Source organism: Xyrauchen texanus, chromosome 47 (assembly GCF_025860055.1).
Source record: "Xyrauchen texanus isolate HMW12.3.18 chromosome 47, RBS_HiC_50CHRs, whole genome shotgun sequence".
In the NCBI taxonomy this organism is placed as follows: Eukaryota; Metazoa; Chordata; class Actinopteri; order Cypriniformes; family Catostomidae; genus Xyrauchen; species Xyrauchen texanus.
The window spans coordinates 8,070,061-8,094,922 of NC_068322.1; the positions used below are offsets into that span (position 1 = coordinate 8,070,061).

At 39.8% G+C, this 24,862-nt stretch overlaps 1 protein-coding gene across 1 annotated transcript in view; it reads left to right on the forward strand.

Moving 5' to 3' along the window:
• LOC127638683 (myotubularin-related protein 5-like) overlaps window positions 1-24,862 on the forward strand; it is a 72,780-nt gene that overhangs the window by 40,948 nt on the left and 6,970 nt on the right. Inside the window, 28 exon segments of the mRNA XM_052120317.1 lie at window positions 1,839-1,947; window positions 4,946-5,026; window positions 5,028-5,060; window positions 8,820-8,897; window positions 9,130-9,243; window positions 9,483-9,611; window positions 9,751-9,849; window positions 10,155-10,359; window positions 10,573-10,685; window positions 10,829-10,978; window positions 11,204-11,272; window positions 11,692-11,853; window positions 12,860-13,122; window positions 13,410-13,582; window positions 14,822-14,895; window positions 17,607-17,799; window positions 18,155-18,282; window positions 18,427-18,596; window positions 20,401-20,537; window positions 20,684-20,891; window positions 21,285-21,481; window positions 22,051-22,188; window positions 22,348-22,443; window positions 22,866-22,940; window positions 23,326-23,498; window positions 23,713-23,886; window positions 24,045-24,146; window positions 24,234-24,419. Coding sequence (XP_051976277.1) covers window positions 1,839-1,947; window positions 4,946-5,026; window positions 5,028-5,060; window positions 8,820-8,897; window positions 9,130-9,243; window positions 9,483-9,611; window positions 9,751-9,849; window positions 10,155-10,359; window positions 10,573-10,685; window positions 10,829-10,978; window positions 11,204-11,272; window positions 11,692-11,853; window positions 12,860-13,122; window positions 13,410-13,582; window positions 14,822-14,895; window positions 17,607-17,799; window positions 18,155-18,282; window positions 18,427-18,596; window positions 20,401-20,537; window positions 20,684-20,891; window positions 21,285-21,481; window positions 22,051-22,188; window positions 22,348-22,443; window positions 22,866-22,940; window positions 23,326-23,498; window positions 23,713-23,886; window positions 24,045-24,146; window positions 24,234-24,419 — 3,829 coding nt within the window.

A 24,862-nucleotide genomic window follows, 5' to 3' on the forward strand; every position in this document is an offset into this window, starting at 1 on the left:
TACTCTTGTGAGATGGTTCTTTTCAATCTACAGCATGAAATGTACAACGAGACCAGTGAAGCCCGATTCCTGAGAGAATGACTCTTATAAGCAGTTTTTTTTTAATCAACAATGTGACCAGTGTAGCCTGAATCACAGATAAATGACTCTTGTGAGCTGATTCGTTTAAATCTACTGCACAAAACATACAATGTGACCAGTGTAGCCCGATTCCCAAACGAATGACTCTTTCCAGCCAGTTCTTTTGAATCAACTACGCAACCAATGTTGCCTGAATCCCAAATGAATGATTTTTCTGAGCTGGTTCTTTTGAATACATCATGAAACATACAAAGCAACCAGTGTAGCCCAGTCCCCTAACAAAGGACTCTTATTAGCCGGTTCTTTTTTTCACACTGCAAAACAGACAGTGCTACCTCCCAAGCGAATTGCATTTATCTGACAGTTCTTTTTAGAGAACTAAATCATACTGATAAACATGCTAATAGAATTATTAATGGAACCAGTAAGGAATCGGAAAGAAAAATCCTTACGGTTCCCACCCATATTTCTCATACTGATGCTGCTAATTATTTTTTCTATGGCCGATACCAGATGATGACCATTATAATTATGTACTGTTCTGTAGTTTGTTTTTTAATCTAGAGTCTAATTTTACCGCCACAAGTGACAACAGGCATCAAAACAAACATTCGTATTTTTGTTACTTTTGTGGCATATGAGAAGAGTTTTATTTTTAAATTGAAAAATTAAGCCCTGAATAATTAGCTCTGGTTTAGTTTGCTTCCGAATAATAGCCCAAATTGAGCCCAGACCAATGAAATAATTAAAGAAAGCTAATATTTGCCCATATCGTATCAGCCTATACATATATGGTCTATATACACACATGACCAGTTTAATTTCACAGCACACATCTCATCAACCCCCGGTCTTGCAGATTCACACTTTACAACATCAGGAAAATCAGACCTTTCCTGTCTGAATATGCTACATATCTCCTGGTCCAAGCTCTGGTCATTTCAAAACTGGATTATTGCAATGCTCTGTTGGCTGGCCTTTCAGCTAACACAATTAAGCCACTGCAGATTACCAATGCAGCAGCGCATCTCATCTTCAATTAGCCAAAAAGGGCTCATGTCACCCCACTCTTCATTTCACTCCACTGGCTACCTGTAGCTGCCCGCATCAAATTCAAGGCTATGACTCTGGCTTTCAGGGCATCCAATGGAACCACACCCTCTTACTTCAATTCACTTCTTCAGTTCTGTGCTCCAACTCACTCTCTGCGGTCTGTGAATGAGCGACACCTGGTGGTCCTATCACAAAGAGGCTCAAAGTCTATGTCACTATCATTGACTTTCTCTGCTCCTCTGTGGTGGAACGAACTTCCAACCTCCACAAGTTCTGCTGTTACCTTCTCTACATTTAAGAACCAGCTGAAAACACATCTGTTCCACGAACACTTAACCAACCCACACTAATTGCACTTACCGCTGCACTATAAAAAAATATCAATAAAAAAGTCTCTTTCTTCTGTGCTAACATCTTTACTACTCCAGCCACTGAGAATTGGCAGTTCTATACTGCAGATTTTGTTAAACTTTGTATGACAGATTGCTTGCTATGTCTCTCATTTGTAAGTCGCTTTGGATAAAAGCATCTGCTAAATGACTAAATGTAACAATGGTGACATTATACAGTTTTGTACGCCCCTTGTAAGATTTTAATATTTTGGCTAATTTGATCATGCTTTAGCCACCAATAAAGAGTGCAATACTCTCTGCTCTGTTTAATCACAGTCTGCATTATCTCCCATGTCTTCATATCATCTCCAGTTTTACATACGTTCCCATCTTACCGGGAAAGCTGCTGGAGGTGCTCAGCACTCCAACCCCCTTCATTATAGGAGTCAACTCTCACTTCTGCTTGGAGTCTCAAGAACTGGTAAGAGATGTTTCCTCCCCTTTCTCAATATTGTACAGTATATTCATCACCTGCTGAGTGTATTCAGACCCATCAGATAAGGTTTAGTCTTATTTTTGACATAGGTACATTGTTACATGAAATTATGTGTAACGGGATATGCTGTCCAAAAACATGGTATCAGATGTAGGTTTGGAAAACATGTACACTGATACATTTTACATGTAATGTGATTGGGACGGTTTGTCAAACAAAAGGCCTATTTGTTGCGTAATGTAGCACACCAGACAACAAATATATACAGTATACACGTATGCAGAAATAGTTATGAATTTCTTATTTCAAATGTCATATGGTAATTTCATCATATGACAGGCTCCTTGCACGTTCATTTGCTTTTGATTTTAACCTCGATTATGCTAATAAAAGCCTTTTAATGTGAAATTCATGACCCATTTAAGAGGTTTTGTCTTTTTGAACAAATGTCACCTGTTACTTTTTTGTACTGCCAAATGCCATAACAAAAAAGCAGTCAATTGACCCTTTGCTAAGCCCCGCCTTAAAAGCGTATCTGACCAATCCTATCTTAGCAATTGTTGCCCCTCCACCTTTTTTTGACAAGTGCTTGCTTTTACCAATGAGAGCCTATGGGAGAATTGTGTGTTTGAGTAGTTTTAAATTATCCAAAAATATTTAAAAAAATACTTTGTTGCTGGGTCAGTTGTACTAGTGACATGAGATACCAAGAGAATATAACTGCAGTGTTTTTTTCTTTCTTTTAAAACATTTTTTTAAATAAATGTTGAGAAGAGCATGTCATGGATTAAAGTGTGTCATTCCTCATTCCCAAATGAACAAGTATAACATTCCCAAATGAACAAGTATAACATTCCCAGACAAACTCTCTTGCCGGTGCAGGATGGGATGACTGAGGAGGCAGGGTGTTGATGGCTGTCCATCTGCTCTCTAGCATAGCTGCTAGGCACTGCAGTACTTGTGCCGCCAGGAGTAATGGCCTTGTTTAAGGATTGTCTTGCAGCCGACGAGAATGTGCTTCAGGTTTTCTTGGGATGGACAAAGTGGGGCCTTCGTCGTACCATTGGCTGAGGTTTTTGGGAGATGGCAGGACATCGGATGTGGCTCGTATAATGAAGCTGATTTGAAATGCTTCCATGTCCCACAACTCCTTCCAAGAGAACTTTCTCTTCTCAACTCCCTCCCATCTCATCCACTGCCCTTGCTTTGCTTGAGAAACAGCCTTTGCACACCTCGCCGGCTGCTCCTGCCAGCGCACATCCTCGACCAAGAGACCTTGTCGATGAGATGGAGTAGACTTGTACCAGGATGGTTTGCTCTCTCCAAGGCCGAGGCCTCCTCTCCCTTGTTGCACGTGGCCAGCAATGTCCCTGTGCTTGAGGGCTGACTTTGCCTGCTGTGAAGCTGCCGATGGGGTCCATTCCTCCCAGTTGCCAGGGTGGGAGCAGTTTGGGCTACACATGGGTCATGGGATTCTGTCAGTGTCATCTCCATCCTTACTTTTGTGCACTTGAACTTCTCTTATAGACTGGAGATGGGAAGTTCTAGGATGCCTTTTCCATAGAGCCCTATGTTGCTAAAGCAACTGGGGAGACCTAGCCACTTTCTGGCAAATGAGCTGATCATCCTCTCCAGCTTGTCGACCTTTGACATTGATGCCTCGTAGATGGTCAATGGCCACATCAGCCGGGGTAGGAGACTAAATTGAAGGCACCAGAGCTTCAATCTTCCAAGAAGCAAATACCACTTTGTCTGTGTCCTTGAGGGTTGCATCGTACCAGTTTTGACTGGCTTCTCACTCACAGGAGTGAATCACTAGGTGATTCAATCCCTTGTTGCACATACCTTGAGCCCTTGCTGTTATGAGTGGGAATGATGATGACATCTCAGTGTTTTCAAGTGGCCACCCTCCTTCCTCAGCATTTCACTGATGAGCCCACTACACCTACAGAGGGTTCAGCGATGAGGCCTGGCATCCCCCTCAACATCATCTTGTTCTTGATGTTACTTTTGAGCCTAGGTGTTGTCTCTCCTCTTAATCCAGAGCCACTGGCTTGCCCTTTTAGCCACACTGGAGAGGGCTTTGTAGGCTTGGCATTGGGCCTGGCCTTGGATTTCCATGTCCTTAAGCAGCCTTTTAGTTGACATGCCTACAAAGCCTCTGCAGCCAACTTCCACTGGACAAACCTTAGCTTGTGTGTGTGTTTAATGACCAACTTTTACAGTATCACTCTTCATTCCAGCCCATGTATTGTCAGTTCTGTTTATTAGAATATTTTGTCAAAAACCACACCATTCAGGGCAGTCTCCCATTCATTCCAATGGGGAGTCCTGCAGAGCTTGTCAGAGTGAGCAACCATAACCAAGGGGGTGGAGCTTAGTGATGGGTCAATTATACCAGTGTGCCTTTGTTTGAGCTTGGTTTTCAAGAGAGTGTCTATGAACTTGTTTACTCAGTGGTAACCTGTATGAGTCCAGATGAGATATCCATCAGTGATACTTGACCTGAGGCCAGTTTGTTTTAACATGCATGCCTTTACATGTTTAGACAAAGACATTTTTATTTAGACATTTGCAAAGGACATTGCTATTTACAGTTACATTTGCATTAAGTTAAAGGGATAGTTCGATGGAAGTTGTACAGGTTTTGAAAAGCATGAGGATGTGTAAGTGTCAGAAGTTTCATTATCGGCTGAAATATTCCCTTACAATCCTGTATGAATTGTTTCCTTTTTTGGTAACTATATGTGGTCAATGTTTTTTTGTTGTTGTCAGGAGTGGTTGAATCAGGTCTGATATATATCAGTTGTCAGGGTTAGCATGTTTAGACTTGTAAGAGTGAGTTGAACCGTTTTTTTGAAAGGAAGCCTGTTTAGTAAGGAATTTGGATTGTATATGCATTATGAATCTGCTGATAAGGAAAAATGTTATATGTGGGTGAATTATTATTTTTTCTATATTTAATTATTTGTTTTATTCACAGCTCGATGTAATCATTGTGGACTTGGACGGTGGCACTGTCACCATTCCGGAGTGCGTTCACATATCACTGCTGCCTGAGCCGTCTTCTTCATCACACACAGACGGCCATCTCCATGGTAACCAGGCCGTTTTAACTTTTAAGTTTAATTAAGAGATGACTTAGTTGGTTGAAATGGTTGACATCTAGTGTTTAGATACAGTTTGACAAACCACCGCACAAATTGAGGAAGTGTAACCGATTTAATGGACTGGGACTATAAAAAACTGTTGAAATAAATATTTATCATCATAACAAGGTTTTATGCCAGCTATGATTATATGATTCTCAAACACACAGATTGCGTAACACATAGTTCCTTGATGGTTAAGTCACGTTTACTCTGTTGATAAGATGATAGGAATGTAAGCGATTAATATGTTTTTATTGGAAGTTATATAGTAGTTTAAGAGGGCTATATTCATTGAAGTATACAGAGGAACATTTCTGTGAAAGTATTCTGTGCAAATCCATTTTGAGGAAATTTTTGGTTGCTTTGTTTCTTTTGGCTAGCCCTGCCCACACTGAAATGTATTTGGTCTATAATCCATATTAAACAACATAGGCTGGACGAGTTGTCATGCGTAAAAAGTACTCCCTTAAAAAGCACTTTAAGTACTTTGAAAATGAAGACAAAATATACAGTAATTAGGGTTATTTGCACTGTCATAACCTGGGTAATATTTATTATTATTAGGAAACTTCCTGTTGAATTTATAATATTGAGTATGAGTCAGTGTCCTCACCTCGACCATTACTGAAAGGAAGTGTCTTTTCAAGAAAGTGAGTTTCCCAAGTGAATAGTTTTTTTATTTTTATTAATCTGCTTGCATCTCATGACTGTTCTTGTAAATAGCCTCTTAACACCTTTTAAAGAAAATAACAGACCTTGTCTGACAAGGATGAAACTACTGAAGAAATATCTGTCATATTTCAACCCGATATCAAATAATTTCAATACAATTTTAACAAAGAAAAAAAACATTGAAGACCAGTTTTGCACTGTTGCACATCATTTTAATCATTAAAATCAGCCATAACATTAAAACCACTGACAGATGAAGCGATACATTGGCACCTGTCAAGGGATGGGATATATTAGGCAGCAAGTGAACAGTCAGTTCTTGAATTTTATGTGCTGGAAGCAGTGCAAGCGTAAGGATCTGAGCTGCAGATGGGACTGTGTAGCCGCAGACCAGTCTTGAGTGCCCATGCTGATGCCTGTCCACCGCCGAAAGTGCCTACAATGGGCATGTGAGCGTCAGAACTGGACCGTGGAGCAATGGAAGAAGGTGGCCTGGTCTGATGAATCATGTTTTCTTTTAGATCATGTGGACGACAGGGTGTGTGTGCGTCATTTACCTGGGGAAGAGATGGCAGAAGGATGCACCATGGGAAGAAGTCAGGCCGGCAGGAGTTTGATCCTCTGGGCAATGTTCTGCTGGGAAATCTTGGGTCCTGGCATTCATGTGGATGCTACTTTGACATGTACCACCTACTTAAAGATTGTTGCAGACCACGTACACCCCTTCATAGCAACGGTATTCCCTGATGACAGTGGTCACTTTCAGCAGGATAATACCCCCTGCCACACTGCAAAAATGTTGAGGAACATTACAAAGAGTTCAAAGTGTTGACTTGGCCTCCAAATTCCCCACATCTCAATCCTATTGAGCATCTATGGGATATGCTGGACCAACGAGACAGATCCATGGAGGCCCCACCTCACAACTTACAGGACTTAAAGGATCTACTGCTAACATCTTGGTGCCAGATACCACAGGACACCTTCATAGGCCATGTGGAGTTCATGCTCAATGGGTCAGAGCTGTTTTGGTGGCACAAGGGGGACCTACATGATATTAGACAGGTGGTTTTAATGGTGTGTGTGTGTGTGTGTGTGTGTGTGTGTGTGTGTGTGTGTGTGTGTGTGTGTGTGTGTGTGTGTGTGGCGTGTATTTATCACTTTGTGGGGACCAAATGTCCCCATAAGGATAGTAAAACACGAAATTTTTGACCTTGTGGGGACATTTTGTCGGTCCCCATGAGGAAAACAGCTTATAAATCACACTAAATTATGTTTTTTGAAAATTTAAAAATGCAGAATGTTTTCTGTGAGGGTTAGGTTTAGGGGTAGGGTTAGGTTTAGGGGATAGAATATAAAGTTTGTACAGTATAAAAACCATTATGTCTATAGAAAGTCCCCATAAAACATGGAAACACAACTGTGTGTGTGTGTGTGTGTGTGTGTGTGTGTGTGTGTGTAATAAAAACATCAACAGTAATACAAAGTATCCTGTCCACACAAAGTTGCACTCAGTAACTATTTGCTCATGTCATCTTGGACTTACTGTGACACCTAGTGGTGTGGAAGCAGCATCATTCAAAATAAATAGTTTCCATTTACAGATGCCATTTTAGAAATTCACTATTCACAACACAATTAATTTAATCCAAGAGTGAAATTGTCCAATTAAAAGACGGTTAATGAGATTCAGTGAGTAGTATTAAGCTGGCCATGTGATTCTAAAATGGCATCCCCCGTGAGGGCGCCCCCTGCCCCATGTAGAATAAAACCGATTTTATAAGGTTACTGATATGACTGCAGTCTTCATCTCATGTGAGTGGTTATGAATTTATTAATACGTTTCAAAATGATAAATTCAGAATTGATACATTTTTTACTAGGGAAAAAATTATTTGGTGCACCTTACATATTTTTTGTATTATTAAAAATAGGATAAATTAAATTCAGGACAACAGATGCTACCATACAATAAAATAACATTTTCCCCAGTACTGATTTTTTCCGCATAGTATAGGCTACTGACAGTTAGGTCAGGGGTGTTTAAATGTACTCTTAATTTCCTCTTGTGCAAACTATAGTGTCTTAGCTTTTTCATTTGACTTTTAGGATGAAATATGAGCCTGACATTCACTCATTTCAAATGTCTTTCTTTTGGAACAGAACCTGAAATATGATTCATCCAAGAAATCGTAGAATGACTTGCTACCAACTTAAGATCAAGACATTTTTAAGTTTTTTCATGTTTCAGAACAGCATTCACTTTCCACCTCGAGCAAGCTCGGAGTGTCTCTGAGGAGCGCACACACACACACACACACACACACACACACACACACACACACACACACACACACACACACACACACACACAGACTTGCAAGCAACACTCTGCTGTCTCTCTCAAATGTGTTTATGGTGCCATGCCAGACCACCTGAAGTGACAGGTTGATTATGTGTGTGTGAACGAGGAGGGCTCACATAGCATCCTCCCGTCCATCTCCCCTCAGAGAGAGAGATGATATTCATGCCTGATGCCTCTGTAATATACCCATTTCATATGTTTAATTGCCTGGAAATAGTGGGATCCTTCATCTCCTTTTTCTTTATCCTCCATATTCTTGATCCAAAGGCTTAAGAGATATTTCTGATTGTTGTGAAGGCAACTGCTGTATTTTGTTAATGAAAGCTGTTCCTCCTCCAATTAGCTGAGTGATTTTTTTTATTTTTATTAGCTCAAGCTCTGCACAGATGGACAGCACTAATAAAGGAGAAGAAAGCTTTCTTTAATTACAAGCAGCTTGTATAAGGAGCTCTTGTATGAAGCTGTTGATACTTTCAGTTCGAATTGGAGATTAATTGTATTCTAGGTGTGTTTTCGGGGCAAATATTTGCACACTACTTGGTATGTTAAAAAAGACCATTTGTCAGATTTATGATCATTTATTATCAGTGTGATTAGATGTAATATAAACTGTAACAGGCAATCAAGTGAAGAAATTGCACTGTAATGCAATTATGTGTGTCGTGTAGGTTCTAGATCCGGAGCTTGAAGTGGCCGATCGTGCGTTTCCTCCATCCTCCGTTCAGCCATCAACACTCAAGATTCAGGTATTTTTCTCGGCTGACTCAAATAGTTTTTACAGCCTAATTGCTCTTGATGATCTTTCTTCTCAAAGTGTTTCCTTCTTCCTTGTTTAACCTTCTGTGTTATAATACTTGACATCATGTCTAGAGAACACAGTTTTTACTGTCAATGAAGCGGCTCAGGTGGGTGCGATTGATGTGGCCTTACTGGAAGGGAGCGATTTATGAGATTTGCTCTGTTTTTTTGTGTGTTCAGGATAAGGAAATTCGTGCTATCTTCCTATGGCTGTTCGCACAGCTCTTTCAGGGTTATAGATGGTGTTTGCACATCATTCGGATCCACCCAGAACCAGTCATACGCTTCCATAAGGTACAGATGTTATGCGAAATTTTGTTTTAGTTTGGCTTTTGTTGTTGTTTTGTTTAAATCAGTCCCATCAGGTTGGGTGTGAACAGGCCTGAATTTGAATTTATTTAGATTTTTTGTTTAGTGTTGAGTTGTCAAGTTTTTTTTATGGGGGGAGGGGTTGGTTTGTTTTTGTTTTGTTCAAATCAGTCACATCAGACTGGGTGTGAACTGGCCTGAAACATTGTTTTTTTTCTCTTAAGGCTGCATTTCTGGGTCAGAGAGCACTGGCTGAGGATGACTTCCTGATGAAGGTGCTTGATGGCATGGCCTTTGCTGGCTTCGTGTCAGAGCGGGGTCCTCCGTACCGATCCACAGACCTGTTTGATGATGTAAGTCATCCGTTCCACTGTTTCATTGATATGCTTGGCAGTCAATAGCAAAAGTAGGGGGTTTAGAGGGATGCCTTCTCTGTGTGTTTTTCAGTAGATTTCCCCTCTCTCTCCTTCTCTCTTTTTCCTTCCACTGTAGCTTATAGCCAATCAGGTGGAGCGAATTCGACAAGAGACAGGAAATCCTCAGAAAGTCATGAAGCATATAAAGGAGCTGGCGGAGCACCTTTTTAAAAATGTACGTGTATAATTCACATCTTGCTTATCTGCAAAACATAACACATGCCTTGCTAATCATAGTTTTTAAAACAATGTTATCATGTCCATTTTACACAAGACATGTTAATATATAATCTTAAGCAATAACATTACCAATCTGTGATATACAATCAGCTCCATATACTACCATGTTGTTTATTATTATTGTTATTGCACAGTATTATCTCTGTTACATGAACACTAATGAATTATGACCAGCAGAGATACTGATCCTAGTTCAGTGATATATTTACAACGCGCCTTGATAACTTCCACTTCATACAGGAGAACCCATATCCCGCGGTGGCCATGCACAGAGTTCAGAGGACGGCTGAAAAGGCTCTTCCCCGGCTGCCGCAGACCTCTTTCCCGCTCCTGGATGATGTTGGTGTGCAGCTCTTTATAGACCATGCAACTGCAAAACTCAAAACTGCCCCGCCTGTCGTCAAAGCCGAACTTAAGGGCATGGTACCAACGGGACCCCCACTGGGTGAGTTTGCAGTTCTGGACTAGTTGATCCAATAAACACCTCTCCCAGAGTTCAGTTTTAAAGTTTAAATAGTACTAACTGATACTGGGCTTAGCTGACATTTCAAAACGTGTTTGATATTTGCACTTCAATCCTAATACTAATTTTATTTTGCTCTCAGCCATATCAAAGAAATTATTCTGTAAATTATGTATTTACATCTCTGATTTCTAGCTGGCATAGTGGACAGGAATGGGAATGTTCTTGCTAACAGCGCCAGGAGGTTAGAAGTGGTCCGAAACTGCATCACATACATTTTTGACAACAAAATGCTGGAGGCCAAGAAGGTAAAGAGTCTTTCTGTTAAACATAACCAAGATTTGTGGTGCATGTTTCACTCTAAAGTTCAGATAAAGGTTTATGAGCTAAAATAAGCTATTATGAGTTGCCTCAAAGGACTCTGTTTATGTGTGTCTATTTATGTGTGCAGTTGATGCCGGCAGTGTTGCGGGCACTGAAAGGTCGGACTGCGCGTATGTGTCTGACCCAGGAGCTCAACCTACATGTCCTGCAGAACCGGGCCGTACTAGACGACCAACAATTCGACTACATCGTTCGCATGATGAACTGCACTCTGCAGGTATAGCAAATTTCAGTTACATCAGGTATTTATGAGTAATTCTCTGATTTCCTGTGCATTGTTGAACCACAGTAGAGAAGTCTTAAATAAAATGATCCTCATGTTTAGTTTATGATTATTGTTGATCATCCGTTATCATGGATGTTAACCTCCATAAATTCAAATGTTTTGATGTCTATGTATAAACTCACTGCTATATTTGCTTGTTTATGTGTGTGTATTCAGGATTGCTCTCATATGGATGAACATGGTATTGCTGCTGCCTTGCTGCCACTGGTTACGGCCTTCTGTCGGGTGAGTGTGAAAGTGCTTGCAGGTGTACAGCATTTCATCCCGTAGCATTAGTGCCCCTACACTGAATATTTGCCTATAGACTTTACTATATTTGCTTATTACCCAGCTGCTTGGCAAATAAATAAATTGACATTAAATATTGATTTGAGCTGAAATTATTTCATTATGTGAGAAGCAAACGTTCAGAGTGATACTGGAGACTTGAAGATAGCACAGCTATGTAGGAAATCGTTATACTATTTATCGGTCATTATTTAAAAAATAGTTAACCACAGAATACTGCGATTGACCAATCAGAATCAAGGATTTGCAGAAAACATTATGATAATTATTTGTGTATGTGTAGTTCAAGACTCAGTTCTCTTGCATTATCAAGTGGATTACATCATGTGTTTTTGATCACATTGTGTGTGTTACAGAAACTGGGAGGAGGCATTACTCAGTTTGCGTACAGCTGTGTTCAGGAGCACATGGTGTGGACCAACATGCAGTTCTGGGAGGCCATGTTTTACAGTGACGTACAGAAACACATCCGGACCCTCTACCTGGAGAACGATGAGGAGGGAGACACGTCCAACCCTGTAAGAGCAAAGCACTGCATCACATTGTCTTTTACAGTGGATTGGTCCTTTTGTCTTGTTAATTTAGTAACATTTAAACCCCCATTAATATGTTATTACCAAGTTATAATGCTCACCAGATCATTTAGTTTACATTAATATGTAAACATATTGGAAAACATACATGAATAAAGATTTCACTACCTTTCTAACTATTAATAATCAGTGAACTATTATGTATTAATAATGACTTCTTTTCAATGGCTTATTTATTATTAAAACAATTATTGGAAAAGTTATAAATGTCGTCGTGCTTATGTTAATTTGAATGTTTATAATATAATTTCAATCTGGATGCACTAAATATATTGAAGTAGATTTAAAGGTGCTTTATGTCATATTTTTACTATACTAAATCATAAAATGACCATAAAATGTCATTAGAGAATTATGTTGAATTACTGGCTTCTCTGATAACAATGCAACAGCCAGTGATTGTACTTTGAAGTTTCCATTCCGGGCCGGAATTTCTGTTTTAGCCTGTCTGATCCCGCCCACTGCCCACTCACCAATAGCATTTCGACACCGCCGAGTTGTCAGATTTGAACAAGTTTGCAGGCAAACAACACTGCTTTGTGCAGCCATAGAAGCCAGCAAACTAACTGGATCAGAGATAACAGATTCTACCCGACCTAAAAAGCCTCGCCATCCATCTAAAACCCACCATGACCAGAGGTGTAGTAAAACAAGGATAAATATTGGGGATGCCTTTGGATGATGGAGACAGCTTAAAGCCCAGAAATCCTTTAAAACTGATGCTGAGTTGGCTAATTTGTGTGTCAACATTCTGACAAACCCGCATGAGCTTCGAGTCTGGTTCGGGGCAGACAACTCTCCAATATTTTGGACTGCAGTACCCATTTCAAACACTTATTGTCAATCTTACATAGCACCTTTAAGTGGGATATCTCTGGAAGGGATGTTGTTCAACTTCTACCGCCAACACTTGACCTTTGACCTCTTTCAGGAGGGGGAGAACATGGGAGGGCAGAATCAGCTGAGTGCTCTGGAGCTGGCGTCAGAGCAGAGCCGTCTGTGGCCCACGTTGAGTAAAGAGCAGCAGCAGGAGCGTGTTCAGAAGGAGGAGAGTACAGTGTTCAGTCAGGCCATTCACTACGCCAACCGCATGAGCTACCTACTGCTGCCGCTCGACACCAGCAAAAACCGCCTGCTCCGCAACACCGGCCTAGGGGATGTTGAGAGCGTCAGCAACAGCTATGTTACTAACAGGTGTGTACTGTTACACACACAGTTGGGAAGATGGACAGCTTAACACATTGATTATAGTTTTAGTTTTTTATAAACCGTATATTATTATTTTTTTTAATCCTTTACAACCTGCGATCATTAAACGTGAAAAAGTGATAAAACTGGACGGCCCTGAGAAATGTATCAGTGGTTAACATATTTAAATTAGAGCAGTTTACACATTAACTTAACAGCCCTAAAATACTAAGCAAGCGTAGTGAACAATATCTGTTTGTTGTGTATGTATTCATTGTTGTGTTGTTGTCCAGCATTGCGGGCAGTATGGCAGGGAGCTACGACACGGAGAGTGGCTTTGAGGATGCCGAGGTCTCGGACGTTGCTAACTCTGTTGTACGATTTATCAATCGGTTTGTTGACAAAGTGTGCAATGAGAGCGGAGTGACCAATGAACACCTGAAGGCCCTTCACACCATGATACCAGGTACAGTCTGTGGTTTAGCTAATTGGCCCTGTGCTCTTTCACTGACAACAAAGACATCAGGATGGGTTTGAGCTTGGCCTGGGTGATTATTATATGCATCAATAATGACATGTTTGCTCTGAAAGGGCTTTGAATTAATCTTTTAATTTTGGTTTTGAATTATTTGATGGAAATGGATAGTTGACTCGCAGAGTTAAATCGAACGTACAAGCTCTAACACTTTGTTTTTTTTTGCTACTGAAATTGAAATCTTGAGATGTCGTTATAACCAGGGTTTGAAATTAACACCTGCCAACTGTTAGACAAAAAGACGAGCGTTTGATTATATTTTGAACAGTTGAAAGAAAAGTGTTTGATGCTCGTGTCTGATTCACTCTGTGCTCAGAGGTTCGGTGGCATGCCTCACGAGTGAGCGCTTCTCACGGACACACACATGTATAGAGTTCTCAGTCTCTCTTCTCTGTTTCTGTCATCTGAGAACAGCTTGCATGAATAGTTTCATCTTTGAGAATGCTGCAAATTATGTTGGAGCATCATAGGAGGTGCTCAGAGTTTAGTCACTTAATTGTCTATTTCCACAGAGCGGTTTGCGTTTACGTGTATTGTGAACGCAACTCTGCGGGTTCACTTTATTTCGACATTGCATATTTCCAAATATTCATGGCTGTGTATGTTACTGTACATATCAAATGACATGCATGACATTAGGTGAATTGTCATGTATAGTCATCATAATTCAGTACAGCCTCGGAAATGGTGCTTGAGCGAGAATTTCTCTTGTATGTTGCGTAATTATCATTATGATGATACTAATAATATGGTATTATATTACAAAATAACATATTAAAATGATATATAGTATGTACAGTATATATACAGCATAAATGCACATGTATACTGTATATCCTTCCATGCCTTACGACTAGCAAGTATGAGATCATTAAGAACGTTGTAATCAGGGAATGAAATTAACTTTTTTCCCACCAGTCACAGTGGCTGAGTGAATGCCTAATGTTTACCAGCCACTTCATATATACACTCACCGAGCACTTTAATAGGAACACCCATACACCTACTTGTATATATATAAATGCATACATACGGCTCAGGAGCTTCAGTTAATATTCACATCTACCATCAGAATGGGGAAAAATGTGTTCTCAGTGAATGCTGCTAAATGTATTTTCTTTTGAATAATAATTATTCAATGTTTTCACAAGTTATCTGTTTCTCTTGTAGACATTGTTCAGATGCACATTGAGACGCTGGAAGCAGTCCACAGGGAGAGCAAACGCCTGCCACCTATCCAAAAGGTAACCAACTCATTGTTTTATGTTCCGCTGGAGAGGAAAGGCAGTGTAGAAAACCAGGCAGGCTCGCCCACGCCCCACTTCGCCCCCTTCACCCCCTTCACCAGTGAGTCACAGTGCCAAGGCAGGTAGGTTTGACTAACGGCACTGCCTCACTGATCGTGGCCTGAGTGATGCATGCTGCTGTTTGGAGTCCACTTCCTGTTCTCTACCCTGGTCGCCTGTTATACAAAGCACACTTTAGTCAGATGTTCTGCTGTGCATTCATTTGAAGGAATGTTTTTCTAGTTCAGGTCTATCAACAGTGTCTTTTGCCTGTGATTATGGCAGAATGTAATTGAAACTGTCCCTCAGTTTGTAAACATTACAAAAAATGGTTGACAATAATGCAGTTCAAATGGAAATGTAATGTGGCAATGCATTTCAGAGGGTTTAAAGCGGATATCTGAAGCTCGTAATTTTGTCAACACCTAGATATTATATTTGGAGATAATATTTATTCTGTATTATGTGTGTTGTATTCAGTTTTTGGAGTTGTAAAGTTGTCTATACCATCTTTTTACCAGTTTAGATGGATGAACTTCTAGTTACCTGTCACCAATAATAAGTCTTTTTTTGTGTCCTGCAAATATCATGACATAGTGGATGTGTTAACCAGTTTCATATGGTCATGACAAGAGTTGAAAGATTGGATGAACTGTTTGTATTACTTTTAATTAGATTTTTTTTTTGACAAACTGAAGGACGTCAAAATTATTTTCTGTTATAATCGAGATGTTTAGAACCCGAAACATTTCTTTGACGTAGTTTTGATTCTGGTGTAAAATAATATAATGTGCTGTAAAAACGCCCAAATAAAAAACCTCATGGATTATTTTATTTTGTTTTAACATCAGTTTATGGATTTCTCTAGACATTTCTGTTTTATTTGCACCAGGGACAAAAAAATGGTTAATGTAATGAAAACCGAATGACATTTTATTTGCTTCTGAAAACAGAACAAAATCCTTATTTTGAAATTCTTGTAACTGGTTAATAACTGGTTTATTTTGTTCCAAAAAATATATATATATTTATTACACCTCTTGCTGTTTCTCGAACATATGCATGCACTTTCATTCTGAAGTATACTGCTAGTTTAAAAATCAATGTTAAATAATACAAATAATTTGGCCGACAAAAGGTGAGTCCAAATGCGCCCATGCGGTGTGTGCATGCAGGAGAGGGAGATTTTGGCTATTAACTGATTTTAGGTGGCCAAATGAGTATTGAAATATTTTGGGGGATATGTTTAATATTAAGAATATATTTATTGATATTTTTTTTTAACTTTCTATAGGCAACTGTATACTATGCTTATCATTTCTATCCTGAAAATTCCCCCATATGCAAAAACATTTAATTGCTTATTTTGGTTGAGGCGAGTCCCTAATTTTAAGCTTATTTTTCCAAAACAGATTTTTCACAATCGAGGGCTCTTAAATCTTAACTAAGCCATTCTTAATGCACAGCTTTTTATCAATAGGGCATAACGGTGCAGTGAAGTTTTATGTGTTAAAGTATAACTTGCCTTTTCTTTGCCTTCACGTTGAAGGGTGAGACTGTATTTTAACTCCACTGGGTTTGAAGGAAAAGTACTCTGTGCAGGAGAACACGATTGTGGGTTTTTAGCACTGATAGCATTGCCTAGCAACCAGGCTTTTATGGGATGCCAACAATAAACACTTTCCAAAGAAAGTGAGAGCAAGTAAGTGTGAATGGATCCCACTTGACTTGACAGATGGAATCACGATCGTTTCCCATAACGAAGATACATTCCTCTTGCAGACATTAACGGCAATATTTGAACAGCAAGATATGTAAATCATTCAGTGTTATAAATGCTCATAAATTTGTCCTTTTTGGGACTGAAATTGCAAAAGAAGATATTCTGTCTAAATAATAATAATTTATTTAGCATTTATGTAAGGATGGCAAACCATGGGCTACTTTTCCCAGATAAAAATGCTGTATATTTCTTCTGGCATTTCTGGACATATAAACCTTTATTAGAGAAACTGGGACACAATGCTTCACGTCCAACTTATAAATACTATATTGCAAGTATCCCATGCTTAAAGGGATAGTTCACCCAAAAATGAAAATTCTCTCATCATTTATTCACCCTCATGCAATCCCAGATGTGTATGACTTTCTTTCTTCTGCAGATCACTAATAAAGATTTTTAGAGGAATATTTCAGCTCTGTAGGTCCTCACAATTCAAGTTAATGGTGACTAGAACTTTGAATCTCCAAGAATCAAAAAGTCAGCATTGAAGTAGTTCATATGACTCCAGTGGTTAAATCCTATGGTCATATGGGTTTGTAATAGAATGAGGGTGTGTAAATGATGATTTCTTTATTTCCCATGAAGGCTTCTTACATGCCTTGGACCGTTAACCCTCAGAAATGCCAAACTAACTGAGAGGAAATGCACTTCTGCGTGTGCGGTGTTGTTTTTGTTGTTGAATAGTTAATCATCTCCAGTTATCTCATATCTTGAAGCATATGCTTGCATTATGTGAAGTGTGGAACTTCATGTTCAGACAACTCTTACATAACAAAATGATTGGTTTTCCTTTTGTCTTCCTCCTTTTCACATTTCTTAATTTTCTCTGCTTTCCTTGCCTTGCTATTTCATGTATTTCCTTTCCCTCGCCTTTCTCTGTCTGCAGTCCAAGCTTTTGAGGCCAACGCTACTGCCGGGTGAGGAGTTTGTGATGGACGGCATGCGGGTGTACCTCATGGCGGATGGACGAGAGGAGGCAACGGGCGCAATGGGGGGTCCGCCCTTGCTGCCCGCAGAGGGAGCCATCTTCCTCACCTCCTACCGACTCATCTTCAAAGGCACACCCACTGACCCTCTAGGTGTGTTCCCATTGGTCAAAGTCTTTAAGGCTGATTTGCGTACTTTATTTACTGTTTTGAGCATTTTATAATGACTTTATTTTCAGCAGTTTAGCTTGTGTTCTTAAAAGCTTGAATGCTGTTTGGCTGCTGGAAGTCGTGAATTATACAAATAAATTCCTGTTCAGAAATTGTTCTCTCCATTCAACGTATTGTGCTCATACAGTCCAATTAAAAAAGAAAATGAAAGTCTCCTTATACGATACACAATTGTAAAAGTCTGAACATTGGGCTTTGCACTCAGAACATTGTCAACATCCTTTTTAGAAATGCAGTATCATAGAAGTCATTGTGCTTGTGTGTGTTTTTTGTGCAGTTGGAGAGCAAGTGGTCACGCGCTCGTTCCCCATTGCCTCCTTCACAAAAGAGAAGAGGATCTCTTTTAATGGTTCCATGGATCAGTTCGTCCAGGAAGGCCTGCAGCTGCGATCCTGCACATTTCAGGTGCTGACTGAGCATCATATACTCACCCTCTTGTTTCAGACTTTTTGAGAATAGTTTTTGTGGAAATGTTTTTTGAATATTAAATGCATTTGCAGCATTTAATCGAGTTTAAATTGAAACCATTCTCTCTCTCGACTTCTGTAGTTGATGAAGATCGCTTTTGATGTGGAGGTGGCATCCGATCTTGCTGAAGTGTTCAGGAAGAACATGCTTAAGCTCAGATACCCACAGCACGTCCAGGGCACGTTCGCCTTCGCTGTGGGCCAATCTGCAAAGCTGGAACACAAGACCAAGGACAAGAACCAGTCTCTAAAGTAAGGGCATATCAATTTGTGTAGATGTAATTATCCTCGGTCACTTCATTGCAATTGTTAGGGGCCCCAGTTTTTCTTAAATCAACATTCAATGGCTGGACAACAAGTCTTTTTTTATTTTCACTACAGCCCTTTAAATACCCCATGAAATGGCTTAAAGAGCAGTTTTCTTTCCTGTGTTGACGTATTAACTTTTGAAATTTTTGAAAGTTTTGGTGGAACATAATGCTCAACTCTTTTATTTTTAAATAGCCAATAGGCTTTAGTTATGTTACAGCCATGAACTGTGATTTGCTCCTTGATAGTTGAGCATTTGAATGGACAATAATCTGCGCTGTGTAAGATGATTCATGAATATTTTATTTTATTTCCTGGCTTTAGTAGTAATACAAGCGATCACGAAGAGCTGTTTTAGACACTGTTTTTGCCACCACCTGCTGGCTAACATATGTAATGTCAAACAAAAATAGACAAACCGTAGCTCTTAACACATCTGCACTGCTCTTACACTTTAGTTTAGCACAAACACAACAGGGTTTTTCCTGGCTCAAAATGAGGTGGAAGTGGTACCATAAACGTTGGCTTTGCATTAATACAATCCTAATGACCTGGCAACTGAATAATAGTGTTAATTTTGTCGTCTGTTTTTGAATTTAGTCTTAGTCCTGTGTTAAATGTCCTTTTTAGTTTTTATCATATTTAGTCAACCTTATCCTATTTTTTTATTTTAGTCAAGTTTTATTTGACAAAGTCTGGTCTTTTTAATGTAGTTTTAGGCAATGAAAACTGTTACATTTTAGTCATATTTTAGTAACATTTAGTCATATTGACATTTTAGTCACTGAACACTGCAAACATTTTTAGCCATAAAAGTTTTATTGATAATCATTTGTCAATCTTGTCTATTCAATACCATATATATATATATATATATATATGTGTATACACACACACAATGATCTCATGATGATGACATTGCGAGCTGCAGACAGCGGGGGTGAGAGACGAGCGTCTCTGTGTTAGAGTGCGCATCAGCTGGCGGAACTTTAAATCTCTCCCGGTCTCGACTCCAGCTCAGATTGAGTCTCTTCCGCGTCTGGTTGAAGCGGCTCTGACCGCACAGAGAATGACAGTTTTGGAGTTTGTGTTTATTTACATGGCACACTCCCATATTATATGAAATTTAATTAAGGATGAAAAAAAGATAAATCGCCAAACTGTGATCTGTGTTTCAATCAGACACTCGAGCTGCAGAGCTCCTCTCGTCTCGCGTGTCATCATTTATAGTTTTATATGATCTCAAGTAATGTTAAATGACATCAAGCGACTATTCGACTTCAGAATTGTTTTTATTATTATTGCAGAGATTTGCAGTTACAAATGACAATCCATCGAGTGCAACGCTTGTTAGTGTTTTCCATGAAGACACCCAACAGAGTTTTGTAGATAGCCAGAGGCTGCACGAAATTTTACGAAGTCGGCCGCCTAGTAATTCTCTATGCAGCAAAAACCCTGCACAAGTGGAGTGATAAACACAGTGAAGCGTCAGAGTGCTGATGGTGTCAGACCATCAGCGCTCATGGAACGTCTCTCGTCCAATCAGATTCGAGGACCGGAACTAACTTTTGTATATTATTTTATAAAGCAAATTCATAAAGTGCCAATTTTTCGCAAGAAGATATTGTCCTGGCTATGCAACAAAAATAATGATAATTTAAGCTGTGTAAACGAATATTTCAAAGAGTTTATATTATTTCAGAGTTTTCAAGTGAGTAAAATGTGTGAACTTTGACATTTCTTCTAGAACGCTCTCTAAAAACCTGGTTAAGACCGCAAAGAGGACCATCGGGCGACCGTATATGACCCGGAAGAAGTATAACCCGCCGACTTGGGAGAACAGAAGCAGTCTGCAGTCAGAAATGGATGAAGATGAGATATCGGGTAAGATACACAAAAAAACCAAATAGCTACATGGAAATATTCAAAATCTTCTTTTTGTCATGCATTTAATTATTATTTTTAATTCAGCCTTTCTAAATGGTTACCATGTCATGAGGTTATATAATACTGTGTTTCTGATTGGACAGTGTCTGAAGAGCCGGATCAGAGTTCGCTCACACTCTCTTCCACCATCCGCTCGTCTGACCGTCAAACCATGAGTAATGTGGTGGAGCGTGCCTGCTGTCGTGACTACCAGCGCCTGGGACTGGGAACACTTAGTAGCAGTCTGACCCGCTCTAAAAACGAACCCTTCCGTATTTCTACGGTCAACCGCATGTACACCGTCTGCCGAAGGTAAATCCTAGAATCCATGTTCCTGTGCACTGCAAAACCAATGTAGTGCAACCTATGGTGCAACAAGGAAAGCAGTATTTGGGTAGTTGCATAACATGTCCGTAGACTGTCCATAGGTATAGTATATATTTGATGTGTTGTAACTGGCCATAATTTGTTCATCTTTACAGATATTCCATGTTGTCTAATTTTTTATGTATATGTGAACTGCTGGTGTAATAATAATAAAAGAACAGGCCAAATGCTATGTAACATGGCTATAGATTAAATGTAGCTTATTACACTGCATGACATATAGTAAATATTAACCAAAAATGGCTTATAGTATGTCAACTACCCAGTTATTTACATCCGTTGAACTAAAAACCTATTGTCTGTATGTCTGTTTTTCAGTTACCCCGGGTTACTGATCGTGCCTCAGAGTATCCCTGATTCAACCATCCAGCGCATCTCACGCTGCTACAGGCAAAACCGCATTCCTGTAGTGTGCTGGAGAAACCCCCATACTAAAGCAGTGCTGCTGCGCTCGGCTGGCCTGCACGCTAAAGGCGTTGTGGGCTTCTTCAAATCACCCAATGCGACAAGCGCAGGTCAGAGTCGGTAGTTCATGGATAATTCTTTTTGAGATTCGATCCTACAACCTTTCAGCTATCAGCCCGGATCATATCAGCCCAAAGTAGGCCAAATAGTTTAATGGTAGTAAATACAGAGGATGCTACTCAAGGGTATAATTTCAATAGTTCGTGGATAACCCCTTTTGGGACTTGAACCTACTACCTGTCAGTTATCAGCCAAGATCTTATCAGCTCACAATAGGTCAAATAGTTAAATGATAGTAAATACACAGGAAGCAGCTCAAGGGCATAATGTCAATAGTTCATAGACAACCTCTTTTAGGATTCGAACCTACAACCTTTCTCTTATCAGTCCAGATCTTAAGAAGGAACTGTAGGTCACAGTTGAATAGTAGTAAATACACAGGGAGCTGTGTCAGTAGTTTGTAGACAAACTCTTTTGAGATTTGAACCTACAACCTTTTACTTATTAGCCCAGAGCTTTAACCACTATACAAATAGTTTTATGGTTGTAAACACCTAGGAACCAAAGATTAGCCAGAACAAAATTATTTATGTTATTTTGTGTGTGTGTTTTTCTTTAGGTCCATCCCAGGCAGACTCCACCAGTCTGGAGCAAGAGAAGTATCTGCAGGCCATCATCAGCTCCATGCCCTCCTACAGTGAAGCCAGTGGGAGAAACACACTCAGTGGCTTCACCTCCACACACATGAGCACCTCAGGTTAGACTCTAAACCTTACCCCACCATAACACTTACCCTACACCCCACTCTAAACGGACCATGTCACCCATGTACCTTAACAAGAACATTTACTTGTGATAGTCCAAGCCTTATGTATCTTTTGTTGTTTGTGTATTGTGTGTCATTTCTGGACCTCAGATTCATCAGACAAGCTGAGGCAACCTAAAATAGGAGCTTTAATGAAGCAGGTCATGGGGACTAAAGACGATGTTCCAGGAACCTTCAGTAGAGGAGGTGAGGGCAGTGTTTGTGTGAAAAAAGGGAGAGAAATTTTTAAGATTTCTGACCAACTTTGACCCCCCTTTGACTGAAAATGTTGGGCAGGTCATGTATAGTCCTCACAACTGAACCCACCATCCTTTCCTCTGTTCCCAACCCTTTTTAAATCATATTTAAGTGCCTTGTTCAAAATAATGTTTGATATCCATAATTACTTGAGAGGGAGCAATTGCATTTGTCTGCATCAGTTAATATTGCTACATTTATTACATTATATTTACATTTATGCATATTGGCAGATAATGTTATACAAAATTACTTATAGTGCATTAATGGTATACATTTGATTAGTTTGTAATTAATTAGTTCGGCTGAAAAAGCTGCCCGAGTTTGTTTGCTGGTAGTAATGGGCAATTTTTTATGTCATCTGACCGTAGCGCTGGGTCAGAAGGCAAGGGTCATCTCCCTCTCTCAGCCTAGAGTTTCGGTCAAGGCCCGCAACTCGCCTAGAGGTACAGTTGGCCCGCCCCTGCTCTTAAATCTAACCAATCAAGTCTCTCAACAGTGACGCCAGCGAGTGTGGGCTGGCACTAAGTGTCCATGTAAAGTTGTCGTCATCTTTTTCCTATGCTAACTAATTGTTGACCACCATGTTTGTTTGATTGATTTGTTTGTGCAGATCTGAGTGCATCTCTTTGCATGTGATCCACCAAATTCCTTTTGTCTGTTTGTTGTCTGCTGTCCTTTTTGTGAAGTCCATAATGTATTTGTTTGTAGAAATGACATTCTGCACACCAATCCCCAAATACATGTTCAAATTCACACAGATGATTGCCAAAGAATTTGTCCATTATTCATAAGTTAATGGTTTATTTTGGTCATCTTTGTGTCTCTCAGGAAAATGGGGCAGTATACGGGGAAGTGGGCGGCTCAGTACGTATAATCCTGATGTTGGAAACAGGCTGGCTGGAAAAGAGTCTCCCCAAGCTAACGGAGGCCCAACTGAGACGTATTTCCTTCGCCAACAGAGAGCATACCTCTACATTATTGGAGATAAGTCCCAGCTTAAGGTAGGCTCAAATGGGGTTGACTTTCATTAGAATATGACTCAATTTATGCTCAAATCTAATGCTAAAAATATGGCAGATTTAACACTCATAAATGCATAATACAATTTAATTATAGCAAAGAAACCAAGCAGGCACAGTTATCGGCTAACACAGAAATTGCCGAAAATGGTAAATATCACCCTCTAAACTCTCAGCCTTGTCTTTCTTTGTTTAGGGTGGAAAGCAGGACACTTTCCAGCAGTGGGAGGTGGTGCCCATTGAGGTGTTTGACGTACGGCAGGTGAAAAACAGTTTCAAGAAGCTGATGAAAGCCTGTGTGCCTTCCTCCAGCAATGACCCAAACATGATATTTCACCGCTGCCTCGAGGAGTCGGAGTGGATGAATCTGGTACTAAACCATTTCCTGGTCCCTCGATAGTAGATTTAAATTGACTTGCTTCAGGAAGTTAACATTTTAACCAGATTTATTACGAAGACAAAAATATTGTCCACTGAAATAGTTATTTTACTCATTTTTTCATTATCATTTGTGTTTGTGTACCTTAGCTTCACAGAGTTCTACAGGTGTCCGTTCTTGTTGTGGAGCTTTTGGACAATGGTTCCTCCGTTATGGTTAGTCTGGAAGATGGCTGGGATGTCACAACACAGGTAGGAGTCATTGTCATTTGTATCTAAACATAAGTTGTGTATGCCATATGTTGGGGCTTGAGTGCTGTAATGCTGTTTTGGTTGTAGGTGGTGTCCCTTGTGCAGCTGCTGTCGGATCCATACTACCGAACGATTGATGGCTTTAGGCTTCTGGTGGAGAAAGAATGGTTGTCGTTTGGCCATCGATTCAGTCACCGTGGGGCTCGGACGCTAGCCAGCCAGAGCAGTGGATTTACACCTGTCTTCCTCCAGTTTCTCGACTGTGTGCACCAGGTATGTGTAACATCTGATTGGATTTTTAATGGCTGATGTGCACACATGCAAAAACCAGGCTCCTTGTGCCCTTAGAACTATGTAATCTTAAACTGAAATTGTTATCGACCGATACCAATCATCTCAAAATACTTGTCCGATGATTCGGCTCATCAGAATAGTACATATGTATGCGTTTGTGAACAGTGTATAAAGCGAATTTTTATTTTGTGTGTGTTCTGTATTCCAAAGTATGATTTTATGACATAATTGGTTTGGTCATATGCAGGATGTTTTCCAGTTTAATTATATCTCTCTTTGAGGAGTGATTTCATCAGTCTTTCAGTAGAACTGTTTAAATCTATTTCTGGAGAACATTTATCTTGTAAACAGTAAAACTTGAGTGTATGAATGTATTTTTGGGTGTTGATAAAAAGTAATCATTGCATACTTGAGAACTTTTT